The sequence below is a fragment of the Pelmatolapia mariae genome, linkage group LG5 (genome assembly GCF_036321145.2).
Source record: "Pelmatolapia mariae isolate MD_Pm_ZW linkage group LG5, Pm_UMD_F_2, whole genome shotgun sequence".
Taxonomy (NCBI): domain Eukaryota; kingdom Metazoa; phylum Chordata; class Actinopteri; order Cichliformes; family Cichlidae; genus Pelmatolapia; species Pelmatolapia mariae.
In genome coordinates this window covers 6,844,156-6,857,327 of record NC_086231.1, presented here as the reverse complement: position 1 = coordinate 6,857,327, position 13,172 = coordinate 6,844,156, and the positions used below count along the sequence as shown (strand labels likewise).

At 41.7% G+C, this 13,172-nt stretch overlaps 1 protein-coding gene across 1 annotated transcript; it reads left to right on the top strand.

Annotated features, from left to right (window-relative positions):
- The first annotated feature begins 7,512 nt into the window (after positions 1-7,512).
- tgm5l (transglutaminase 5, like) lies at positions 7,513-13,032 on the top strand. The gene is given in 15 exon segments (XM_063473901.1): positions 7,513-7,539; positions 7,888-7,945; positions 8,156-8,338; positions 8,445-8,678; positions 9,070-9,188; positions 9,543-9,671; positions 10,032-10,209; positions 10,424-10,559; positions 10,660-10,763; positions 10,858-11,097; positions 11,230-11,292; positions 11,384-11,596; positions 11,719-11,876; positions 12,287-12,423; positions 12,879-13,032. Coding segments are annotated over 15 exon segments (2,133 nt in total).
- The last annotated feature ends 140 nt before the right edge of the window (positions 13,033-13,172 follow it).

Here is a 13,172-nt window from a genome sequence, read left to right as displayed (position 1 = left end):
AAATGTTCCATTCTGTCTCATTTCTTCTAAAAGCCACACAGTGTATGAGTCTATCAATGTGTTTATTCCTACCTTTTTTGGTCTGAAGATGGTGATCTTTCCCCATAGAGAAAAAAGAAGATTCCTTTTAATTGTGTGCATGGAAAACTTTAAAATTCCTTCTTTTAGATTCATGTCATGTAGATTGTTTAGAATGCGTCTATAGATTGAGCAACAGTGCAAATGAGATGAAACTGAACTCACCTTTGCCCTCAGTGTAATTAATTTATCTTTATTAATCTACTTCAACTGTCTGTCACAACAAGTTGGCAACAAAGCATTATATACAGATCATTGCTAAGCTGACAGGCAGTGTAATCGGCACATGCACAATCATACCAGTCCAACTATATTACAAACAGGTTATTAGGAACTTAATGACAGTGAAGAAAACAATATACAACCCATAATTAAAGGTAAAGATTCATTTAAGCACCAGCCTATAATACAGCATCTTCAAGCCAACTCATCAAAACATTTTGAGCAGATTTTTGGTCTTTAACTGTGATTATTGTTTTATGCAGAACTCCCAAACTATTACCATACTGTATTGTAAAACTGAACCAGTAAATAGCTCAGACTGTAAAGCTGAAATGCAGACTTTTTAATAGCCCCTACCTTTAAGAGAATGGTATTTAACATTTATTTTGATGATTAAAATCACAATTTCACAACTCGTTCACTCGTTTCTGTTCCTTAGTATTTGTTACTTTTCATTTGTTATTCAGAGTAAATTTACTCTTGATGAAGATTTTATGATTAATTGCCTTTTACTGTTAAGGAAAATGCATGATTTTGACAGTCTATAATGTTTTCTGCGTTGTTTTTTTTTGTTTCAACTTTCAGACTTCAGTATAAAGCATGTTGACCTGGAACATTCAGAAAACCTTGAGAGTCATAGGACAAATGGCTTCAGAAACATCAAATCTCTGGTCGTGCAAAGAGGAGCCCCATTCAGAGTCAGTGTTTACCTGGAAGGGCGACCTTCAACGCTAAGACCGATAGTCCGAGGGTCAAAGTCATCCTGGATACATTAAAAGGTATTCTTTCACTTTATCTCAATGAGTTCATTTATAAATAAATGAGCAAATTCTGTAGGATAAATGTTATTTATCAGAGATAAAACAGCTAAAAGCATCTGTGCACGTACTAAAATCTTGACCTTGAATCTGAATTCGAAGCACCTATTTAACAGAATGTGCTCAAATGTTCTTGAATTGGGACACTGTGTTCTGCAGTTTGAAAAGACGAAGAGACACCTCCTTCAAAGTTCTGAACACAAAATGTCACATGCAGCAACACTGTGATTATCTATGGAATGCCCAAACCTGTTTTGTCATCTTTGGGACGTGATGTGCAAACAGTGGGGTGTGTGTGTGTCTGTGGGGGGGTCTTTTTAATGTATTCAAAGCATGAAAGCATGTAAATGGTAAATGGCCTGTATTTGTATAGCGCTTTACTAGTCCCTAAGGACCCCAAAGCGCTTTACACAACCAGTCATCCACCCATTTACACACAGATTCACACACTGGTGATGGCAAGCTACATTGTAGCCACAGCCACCCTGGGGCGCACTGACAGAGGCGTGTGGGAGTTTCATTCATAAAGTTTTTTTTAAATTAAATGAACATTTTTTTTCAGTGGAATCATTTGATATAAAATCTTTCATATTTTATTATCTCAACCCCAAACATATCAGGCAGTGAGGCTGCCCGTGTAAAAGAAGACTACGAAAACCATTAGAAAATGTGTGAAAGTGATAATTATGATAAATTCAAAATAAAATACTGTGGCATAATTTTATTTTTACCTTTTTCTATTATGCTATGTGTATTATAAATATAAGCATGAAAAAATGTAAATGTATAAATACTATTAATTTTAAAACTGTTGAGATAATTAAAACAAGCAGGCATTTTGACATGAAATTATTGCTGATATTGATATTTTATTATTAAATAAAAAGGTGATAATAGTGAAAAGGATAATTCATCATCCAGACGGCGTGGACAGACTGGTCTGAGAATTTCAGAAACTGCTGGTCAAACAGATGGACAACTATCTGTGGGATTTACAGAGAATTTTCTAAAAAGAGAAATTATCTACTGGGCTGCAGCTCTCAGGGTGAAAATCCCTTGTTGATGTCAAAAGTCAGAGGAAAATGGCCAGACTGCTTCATGCTGAAAGGTTAAACACTTGTTCCAACCAAAGTATGCAGAAGAATATCTTTGATTGCACAGTATATTGAACATGTTAACGCAGAGGGGCTACAACAGCAGAAGACCACACTAGTCTGAATATCTCATCTCGTACCTAATGGCAGTCAGGCTACCTCTGGCGAGCACATGGAGGGCTGTGCGGCCCCCCAAAGAAATGCCACCCCACACCATTACTGACCCACTGCCAAACCAGTCATGCTGGAGGATGTTTGCAGGCATCCGACTCTGTCACGTCTGTCACAGTGTGCTCAGTGTGAACCTGCTTTCATCTGTGAAGAGCACAGGGTGCTAGTGGCGAAGTTGCCAATCTTGGTGTTCTCTGGCAAATGCCAAACGTCCTGCATGGTGCTGGGCTGTAAGCACAACCCCCACCTGTGGACGTCGGGCCCTCATGCCACCCTCATGGAGTCTGTTTCTGACCATTTGAGCAGGGCTCATTTTGCAGTGCAATGGCAGTGCTCCTCCTGTTCCTCCTTGCACAAAGCGGTCCTGCTGCTGGGTTGTTGCCCTCCTACAGCCTCCTCCACATCTCCTGATGTACTGGCCTGGCTCCTGGTAGCCCCTCCATGCTCTGGACACTACGCCGACAGACACAGCAAACCTTCTTGCCAGAGCTCGCATTGATGTGCCATCCTGGATGAGCTGCACTACCTGAGCCACTTGTGTGGGTTGTAGACTCCGTCTCATGCTACCACTAGAGTGAAATCACTGCCACCTTTCAAAAGTGACCAAAACATCACCCAGAAAGCACAGGTACTGAGAAGTGGTCTGTGGTTACCACCTGCAGAACCATTCCTTTTTTGGGGATGTCTTGCTAATTGCCTATAATTTCCACCTGTTGTCTATTCCATTTGCACAACAGCATGTAAAATTGATTGTCTAAGTGGACATTTTGATATCACAGAAGTGTGATTGACTTGGAGTTACATTGTGTTGTTTAAGTAATTAAGTGTTATCTATCTATCTATCTATCTATCTATCTATCTATCTATCTATCTATCTATCTTTTTTTTTTTTTTTTTTTTAACCTGTCCCGTTTGGTTCTTTTGCCATCAGAATTGTTGTCTAAAGGCGAAGAAAGATGCCCAACGGATTTACTTTACCAAATGGACCATCCCAGCCTTGCCGTAATGGTCCATTTGATTTACCTTTTATTGTTTATTTTATTTTATTTTATTTTTTTTACTTGCTAGATACGGGACAGGGGAGAAGAAAAGGGAGAAAGAAAGAGGGGGGAAAAAACAAAACAAAACAAAAAAAAACAAAAAAAAAAAACAGCGGAGAAGAGGGACGGGGATAAAGGGCAAAAAACAAAAACCAACAAAATAAGCAGACAAAAAATACATATATCGATCACCTGGATCACCTGTTGAGAAAGAAAAAAGAAAACAAGCAGAAGAAAACGAGAGTAATAGAATAAACAACATCACAATGATATATGGGAATATAACACTAAATACTTAATATTAAACATTATTGTGCAGCACGTAAGATCGACAGCGCACAGTGTGCTTTGAGGTAGGAGCCAAAAAGGGTGTAGTTTGTGTGTGTGATCACCTGTGTGTACACCTGTGAGCATGAGCGCGCTTGTATTTAAAAGGTTCCTTAATGTAATGATCTGCTAGAGGGTGTGGGGGGCCACAGTCCCATCCTCCAGGGCATGAAGCAGGTATGGAGGAGATCAAAACTCCAGACATCCAGAGGCCCCCAGAACACAAGAGACCAAGGAAGAACAACAGAGGGGCAGCCGCGCCACTGTCCCAGAAAGAGCTGAGGAGAGTCCCAGATGAGGGATCACTCAGCAGCCGCGGAGCAGAAGCCAGGGGGGGTTGCAGTGACGTGCCCGTGAGCTCCGCCGGCAGCCAGCTGTGCCTGAGTGACCGAGCCCCAGGCCGAGAGGCCGAGGGCACCCCACCCCCGAAGTGGCCCGAGCGAGCCCCAGGTTCCAGGCCCGGATAAGCAGCCACCAAGGAGTGAGCCGGTGTGTACCCGGACGCCCACCCCCGGACACAAAGAACCACCAACGCATCGATGTCTGAGGGCGTCTGCCACCGGCAGGGGAAGTGGTGGGGGGAGATAGGCCTCCAAACCTTGGAGGGCCTGAGATGTCCCCAGAGAGGTGGCGTCTGATACCCAACCTGACATATAGACACAGACATACAGGCACACTCAAATACAAACATCCATTCCCACTCTCATGCTCTCATAGGCAATTACTCCACACTCAACCAACGTGGAGACAGATATAAAGAGACGCTGTACACACAATCACACTCCCCAAGCGTACTCTAAGAACCGGGTCTAGGTACCCTTGCCCCTGGAGGGGGAAACTGCACCCAGACCCAGGTGGTGTTACCCTTTTCCCTGCAGTGGGGAGAAGCAGACTGCCCCGACTCCGCAGCAGCAGGGAGGCCCCACACACCAGACCCCAGTCGGACGGCCAACTCCTCCTCCTAGCCCCCCCGCTCCAGCAGGCCGCAGAGACCGGGGGTGTGAGAAGACTCCAAACCTCCCTCTACCCGCTCATATGTAGTGTTGATGTATATGTGTTCTAAGGTGCAATTAAAACCCAGGAGGGCATGGAGCTACCTGCCAGAGAGCAGCAGGTAAGCGCATAGCCCCTCCTGATAGCCCTCAATGTCTACGTGTATTTAAAATTGAGAGGTGGGCAACGACGCCAGGGGTGCGGTGTACACCCTGATGGTAATTTGGAGTCCGCGTTGTGAGCCCACCCCCAAGATCCTATATGTATGTGTTATGAGAGTGTGAGTAATGTGAATGTCTAAGTTGTGAGATAAAATTGAGGCAGAGGCAGCCAGAAGGGGACAGAGGGGGGGGATGCCTCCTCTGCACCCTGGTGACACACCCCTACCCCAAGGCCCTGCATGTGTGGGTGATTGTGGTGGAGCGGGAAGAGGGAGGCAGCTGGAGATGGGGAGGGAAGAAAGGGAGGGGCAAGTGACCCCTCCCTGGGGCCAGCTCCCCCGCTGACCCCAGTAGGCACCCCCATGCTCTGCAACCCGCCAGGGAAAGGGGGCCCAGGCCCATCCGGACCAGGGCCCAGTGCAGCAGCGCCGCCCGGCCCCACAGAGCCCGGGACAGCCCACCCGACCCCACTACAGAGAAAACTGCACCCACCCCATCATCCACTCATCTTCCAGACTACACAAGACAATAGACGCCCAGGCTGAGATCTTCCTCCACCTCTCCTATATCTCCCCCTCCTGCAGAGAGAATTCCTGAGGAGAGGAAAGCTCCTGCAAGATGTGACAACCTCCCCCACCAGTTGAAGAGTCCCCCAGGTGGCTCGATGCACCGGCGGCGCCCTGCGCCAGGACTGGGCCCCCATATACCCACCCGCCACAACCCCAGCAACACACCAACCAGGACCCGAGCCCCCGAGGCCCGGCCAGGGCCCCAGCCCAGAGACGGAGCGCCCCCAGAACCTCCCCTAGCCCCGCTGCACGCAGCCACGAGGAAACCGTCACCTAAGAGCCAACAGAGCCCTTAATTGGCCATGACCGCTACCCCGGGTTGAGCCCCCCAAGGAAGATGCTCCTGGGGAACCCCCCGACGCCCTAAGCCTGTCCCTACCCCCACACCAATCACAACAGTGAAGGTGGGACCAAACTATGACCCCCCACCCCCACTAGGTGATGGAGCTGATCAAAGGAGCCCAGAGCAATTGATCTGATGTGGTGGCAGAGGCTGTATCAAGACTAATGTAATCTAATAGATAATTTCTATACTGGTTAGAATTAAGATTATTTTTATTTTTCCAGTTCATGAGGACTGTTTTCTTGGCTATGCATAGGGCAGTGAAAACCATGTGGGCTATATTCTTTTCTGAAGTGACATTATCTAAGCTGCCCAACAAACACACTAAAGGGGAAGTTGGAATGTTACATTTCAGACACTTCGATAAGTCTTCACATATCTCACGCCAAAACTTCTGAACTGGTGGACAGAACCAAAGAGCGTGGATATAATTGTCCGGTGAATTGGTTTGGCAGTGTGAGCAGTTGTTGGTAGACGTAAAGCCCATCTTGAACATCCGATGACCTGTATAGTGCACTCTATGTAGTATTTTGTATTGAATTAATTGAAGACTGGGATTTCTAATTAGATGAAAGGTTTTTAAGCAAATCTGAGACCAAAAGTTTTGGTCTAAGTTAACTGATAAATCCGCTTCCCATTTTGCAATAGGAAGTGATATTGATTCATCTATTTTAGAAAGCATTCTGTATATTTTGGATAGTAATTTGGGGGTTTTAAGAGTAAGAAATTGAACCACACTTGGTGGTGTTTGTAGTTCAACTTGACCCGGTTTAAATTTCTTTTTTACTATGGATTTAATTTGTTGATATTCTAAAAATCTTTTCTTGTTGATCCCATATTGTGTAACTAGTCTGTCAAATGAAATAAATTCTGTTCCTTCTAGTATATGTTCTAAATATTTGATTCCTTTACCACTCCAATCTGAAAAGTTTATCATATTATTGTTTTGTAATATGTCAGGGTTGTTCCAGATAGGTGTACGTTTGCATGGGATTAATGAAGACTCTGTCAACTTCAGAAACTCCCACCATGCTGTCAGAGAGGAGCTAATGTTGACGCTTTTGAAGCATTCATGTCGTTGAATGTTTGAGCTGATAAATGGTAGATCTGAAATCTCTAGATTATTGCAAAGTGCTTGTTCTACATCTAGCCAAGGTTCATCTAAGAGGGTATGTTTTAGCCTTCCTGAGATAAATTGGAGCCTGTTGGCTAAGAAGTAGTGCTGAAAGTTAGGTAGTTCTAATCCTCCTTTATCCTTGGTCTTTTGTAGTGTTTTTAAGCTTATACGTGGGGGCTTATTTTTCCAAAGGAATTTGGACATATATGAATCTAGAGATCTGAACCAATCTTGTGGCGGTTTAGTTGGGATCATTGAGAATAAATAATTTATTTTTGGTAAGACCATCATTTTTATAGCGGCAACCCTTCCCATGAGTGATATGGGTAGACATTTCCACCTAGCCAGATCGCCTTCTACTTTCTTTAAAAGTGGGATATAGTTTAATTTAGTTAGATCTGCAAGCTTGGGAGAAACATTAATACCTATCTATCTATCTATCTATCTATCTATCTATCTATCTATCTATCTATCTATCTATCTATCTATCTATCTATCTATCTATGTAAACTTATAAGTGAAACAAAGTCTAGGACTAGTGTAATAGAATCGTCTTACAGTTTAACCCAGTTTCATAATATGACGTCTGACAGCACGTTCTGTTGTGTGAAAAACTGGGACAGTAAAAATTGGTTGTCTGTGTGACAGCTATTAATCACTGAAAATCAGGTTTGCTCATCTCTGTTATCACTAAAAGTACTGTTCTTGCCCCAGGCCTCGGTGTTCCAGCTGTTGTACTGTCACACATTTCAAGAGTACCTTCCCATTAAACTGACGCAATGTCCTATATCTGTACATGAAACTGTTCAAATGTGATGCAGGGAGGGGAGGGTTGTCCAAATGTGTGGCTTTTGCTTTGTTTCACATGCAAACAATTCAAGAAAGTCAAATTGCGTTCTCCCCGCCTTCTGAAATGCTTAAGAAGGGTTGGGCAAAATGCTTATATAGCTTTAGTGGGCGATAGTGGAGTCATACAACGTTGCTGTGAGAAAGAGAGACTAACAGATGGAAGGTGAGATTTCATCTTCAGAAATGCAAACTCTTTCACTCTTTTCTGTTCCTTACTATTCATTACTATCCATCTGTTATACAGAGCAAATTCACTCTTGATGAAGACTTTGATTATGATTGAAAAAAATGATGATTATGATTTGATTATTACTATGAATAATTGCATTTCACAAACAATGTATGATGTTCACAGTCAATATGTTTTTTGCAGACTTGAGAATAAAATATGTTGACCTGGAACAATCAGAAAACCTTGAGAGTCATAGGACAAATGGCTTCAGGAACACCAAATCTCTGGTGGTGCGGAGAGGAGCCGAATTTAAAGTCAGTGTTCAGCTGGAAGGGCGACCCTTCAACCCTAAGATCGATACTCTGAGGGTCAAAGTCATGCTAGGTACTTTCCTGGATATATTGCATGGATGCTTTTGTATACAAGTGGTCTAAACCAGAATTTAAAGGTTTTTTGTTTTTCTAACTTCATTCCTCAATTTTCCCATCAGGTAACCTGTACGCAGTAATGCCTGTAACCTTCTCCAAGAGCTCTTCCAAGTCCAGCTGGAATGCCTATATTGACCCTGAGGAGTGGAACCCTCTGAAACCTTCTATCTACATCTGCTCTCCTGCCTCTGCCTCAGTCGGCTCCTACAGATTTCAGCTGTGTGTGCTTACTCAGGATGGCCAGAAAAGCTCTGCATATGGCAATTTCATCCTGCTCTGCAACCCCTGGTGTTCTGGTAAGTGAAGCAAACTATCAGTACTGGAGAATCAGATTTATTTTGGTAGCTTGATGCAGCAACCATTTATGTATCAGAAATACATATGGTTTGTGTGGCCTAACACACAAATTACATTATTATAGAATACATAATAAATAATTTATTACTTATTTTTAAGCGTCTGCTACAGTGACTAAGTGACTAACTGTGTATATAAAACCTGACATATAATTATGTTTCATAGTAAAATTCAGCCACTAAATTTATGAATAAAAAAGGTCAACATAAGCATGATAAAATAGGTCCGTGGACTGAATGATCTATAAATCTCTTTGAAAATGTTGAATTGAACATGAATTGAAAATGTTAGTACACTGTGTGGTTCTAAATGCAGATGTATTTCTTGCAGAGGATACAGTATACATCCCATTTGAGGATCAGAGAGAAGAATATATCCTGAGTGACTCTGGGTTGCTGTTTATGGGATCAGGGACAAACATTGTGGCAAGACCGTGGTCTTTTGATCAGGTAAGAAAGTCGTAAACTAAACACTAAGCAACTCAAAAAAGAAAAAAATGTATTACCAGAAGATATGCCTTTTAAACTAGGTATTGTGTATGAGTTTATTATGTTTTATCAAAGTGCGTAAAGATCGTATTCTCTGTAACACTGTTCTGAAAGATTCCCAGTGTTCACTTTCAGTTCACTTAAATGATTCTTCAAAACAATAGTTAAAATTAATAAACGTGCAAATTTTGGAGGATAAATGAGATAAAACAGTATGTGTGCACATAGTAAAATCTTGACCTTAAATCTGACGTCAAACCACCTGCTTAACAGGACGTACTCAAATTTTCTCTTTTCTTTTTTCTGCCTGTAAAGTATGAGCCTGGTGTTCTGGAGGCATGCTTAAATTTGCTCCAAGTCAGCCCTCAGCACAAAAAGAACAGAAAAATGGACTACCTGAACCGAAACAACCCCGTGTACCTCAGCCGGGTTGTGTCTGCCATGGTGAGTGTCAACAGATTCTGTCTAGCAACACAAATTCAACATTAACTTGCTTTACAAATCGTATAAATGACATTAGTTTTAGTTTTTTTGTTTACAATCTATTACAACATGAGCATCATTTCTACTTGTTAAACAAGCTTGGGCTTAACCTGGGACACTATGTTCTGCACATTGAAAGGATGAAGGACACTGCCTTCAATGTTCTGAACACTAAATGTCACATGCAGCAACACTGTAATTATTACTGTAAAACTGCCAGGGCAACATGGAAATTTATGGGATGCCCAAACCTGTTTTGGCATCTTTGGCACGTGCTGTGCAAACAGTGAAAACTATACTTATGTTGTGCTTTGTGTTTAGATCAACAGTGAGGACGACCGTGGGGTGCTGAAAGGGAACTGGACAGGTGACTTCAAACAAGGTGTCAGTCCCTCCATGTGGACTGGGAGTGGGGACATTTTGAGAAAGTGGAACCAGTCTGGTAACAGCCCAGTCAAGTATGGACAGTGCTGGGTTTTTGCGGCTGTCATGTGCACAGGTGCTTATATCTTCATATTTTAAAGCCTTATAAAAGCAAATAACTTAGATCATGTAATTCTGGTCTTTAATAATCAGTTGTTCTAAATGATGCTATCATAATAAAGTCTTTTCATTCTTTTTTTCTAACACCGAGTCATTTTTTCCATGACACAGTGTTCAAATATTTTAACAGTCTTTTTTTTAATCAGTTGTGCTTTCATTACGTCTTTCAGTTATGAGAGTTCTTGGCATTCCTTGTCGTGTTATCACAAACTTCAACTCTGCTCATGACACTAATGGCAACCTGGTGATTGAGGAATACTACAGCGCAACAGGGCAGAAGTTAAACCGCACCAAAGACAGCATCTGGTCAGTTTTATATTTTGCTTATAAACTGTATTATTTAACTACTTTAAAGACTTTAATTACATTTTAATGCTTAACATTATCTTTTGTTGGACTTTAACAGGAACTTCCATGTCTGGGTGGAGTGCTGGATGACTCGTCGGGATCTTGAATCTGGAATGGATGGCTGGCAAGTTCTTGACCCGACTCCTCAGCAGAGAAGTAGAGGTGTGTGCTAAAAAAAGTTCTTAAACTTTCTCTTCCACTCTTTAATTCTTTGTGAACTTCTTCAAAACTTTCTTGTTTTTTGCCATCATCACAGGAGTGTACTGCTGTGGCCCCGCACCAGTCAAAGCGATAAAGAACAAGCGTGTGGACCTGTTCTATGACGTCCCATTTGTCTACGCCAGTGTGAATGCTGATATCCATACAATCATCTTGGGCCAGGGTCAGGTGCTCGGGTTCAGCAAAGACACTGAGAGAGTTGGCTCCCTCATCTGCACTAAGGCTGTTGGGTTCCCCAGATTGCAAAAGATCACAGGAGATTACAAATACATCAAAAGTATGACCATAAAACTAGAATTCTGCTAATTGATTTGCACATTATGCAATTTAATAAAGTGATATATTGAAATAAAGTGAAATAATAGCACTCTCGCATACTCACATTTGTCTTTCTGTCTTTATAACACAGGCCCGACTTCAACACTTTCATCAAGAAGCTCTTCAAGTTCAGGCGACTCAACACTAAGAAGAGGTAATTTGTAGTTTTGAATGTATTCATCAGAGTTTATACTGAGTTGTTTAAAAACATATCTCTTCATGAGGACTTTTTCATGTTTATTCAGCAGACTCATCTCAGGGAGTGTTAGTCTTCCTGACCCTGGACAAATCCCCCATTGTTGGGGAGCCTGTCAGCTTCAGCGTGAAAATCATGAACAAGCAGAATGTAGCCAAGTTGTTGAAGGTTCACCTCAATGCCCAGGCAAAAGAATACAACCACAGCCCCTCGGACACCTTCTGGGAAAATCATGGTGTTTTACAACTGGCACCTATGGAAGGTACATTTACTTTTCTCACCTGCAACTGAAATGTTCACCTTTGTTCTTTTCAGAACTTACTCTATTTGGATTTGTCCATTTAATGAAGACAAACTAATTTCTGTGTCACTTCCTCTATCCAGTCAAGTTAGTGAGGCAGAAGATCCCCCTAGCACAGTATAAAGACGTAGTGGGAGATAACCTGATCAACCTTGCAGTTGTTGTGGAGGATACTGCCAGTCAGGAGAGAGTCCTGAGCTCAGAGGAGTTCAACATTGCCAGCCCACAGCTCATCATACAGGTACTTTACAAAAATTCTCAATATTTCCTTCTTAAAGTTTCTCACATACAGGCTTATTGCTTCCGTCAACTGAAACTTCTTTAAAAAAATAAATTAAACTTTATTTCTTTGAGCACAAATTCCAATGTTTTGATACCAAGTATAGGTTGCTACGTAATATTATAAGAAAGTATTTAAAGGGCATTCAGGATTTTCATATCTGATCTGATGATGCAGCACCAGCTGTGAAAAAATGCATCGGTGGTTTTGAAAATTTCTATAATTTTTCTCCTTTTTGAATGAAAATGTAATTATATAGTTACAAGTATGAGTTGCAGACAGCAGATTTTATGTCATATTTATTACCTTAAAGTTATATAATGGAAAACTTGAGGAAATGTTCTGGGTTTACTAATGTGTTTGTCCTTCAGGTTGCAGATGAAAAGTCCATCATGCAACACAGCGAACAGACTGCCCTAGTGACCTTCATCAACCCATATTCTTACCCAGTCAGCGGAGTGCTGACTGTAGCTGGGGCTGGGCTGCTCCAAGGCAAAGTTCAGTTTAGGTAAGAACAACTTTTTGTCTCATGGACAATAATTAATAGACACCACAGGGACTGTAAAACTTCATAAATGCGTGCCAATGACAGGAATTCTAAAATAGAGGAGTGTCACTGTGCAGTACAGAAAGGAACACTGTGTCTTTCTTGAGAGAATGTTGACGTGTCGCTGTGGTACGCTTGCATTGTTCTATGCATGTTTGTGTTCATGCCTGAATAGCAAGATAATCACTGAATCTTTCCATTGCTATATGAAAACCATGGCTAATAATCATTTCCAAGCAGTGAATGAATATTTAACACAGTTTGATTACAGGTGTGATGAGTTACACACAATAGCATGTGCAAAGTGACAGGACATGTATTCTGGTGTGCCACTGTCAACCACTCTAAGTTACTGGAATAAATTTCTACATTTTGCAAACATTTTTTTAAAAAAAGCTTTCTACATTTTCCTGCAGGATGCCCCCACTGCCTCCAGGAGGAAGAGTGGATCAGCCAATCCCGTTCATGCCCAACATGGAGGGAGAAAAGATGCTGCAAGCCAGCCTGTGGCTCACAAATATGAATGTCACCATCAGAGGCTTTAAGATGGTCTCTGTCAACAGTGTTTAGCACCTGGAGCCATGTTTCCTATGTTGTAAATGATGAATGTAAATATTATTTATTTAGCTATTTATTTTTTTTATTTATGTGTATATGTGCCAAAAAAATTAACATTGATACCCAAAGATATCATTTTTTAAAATGTATTG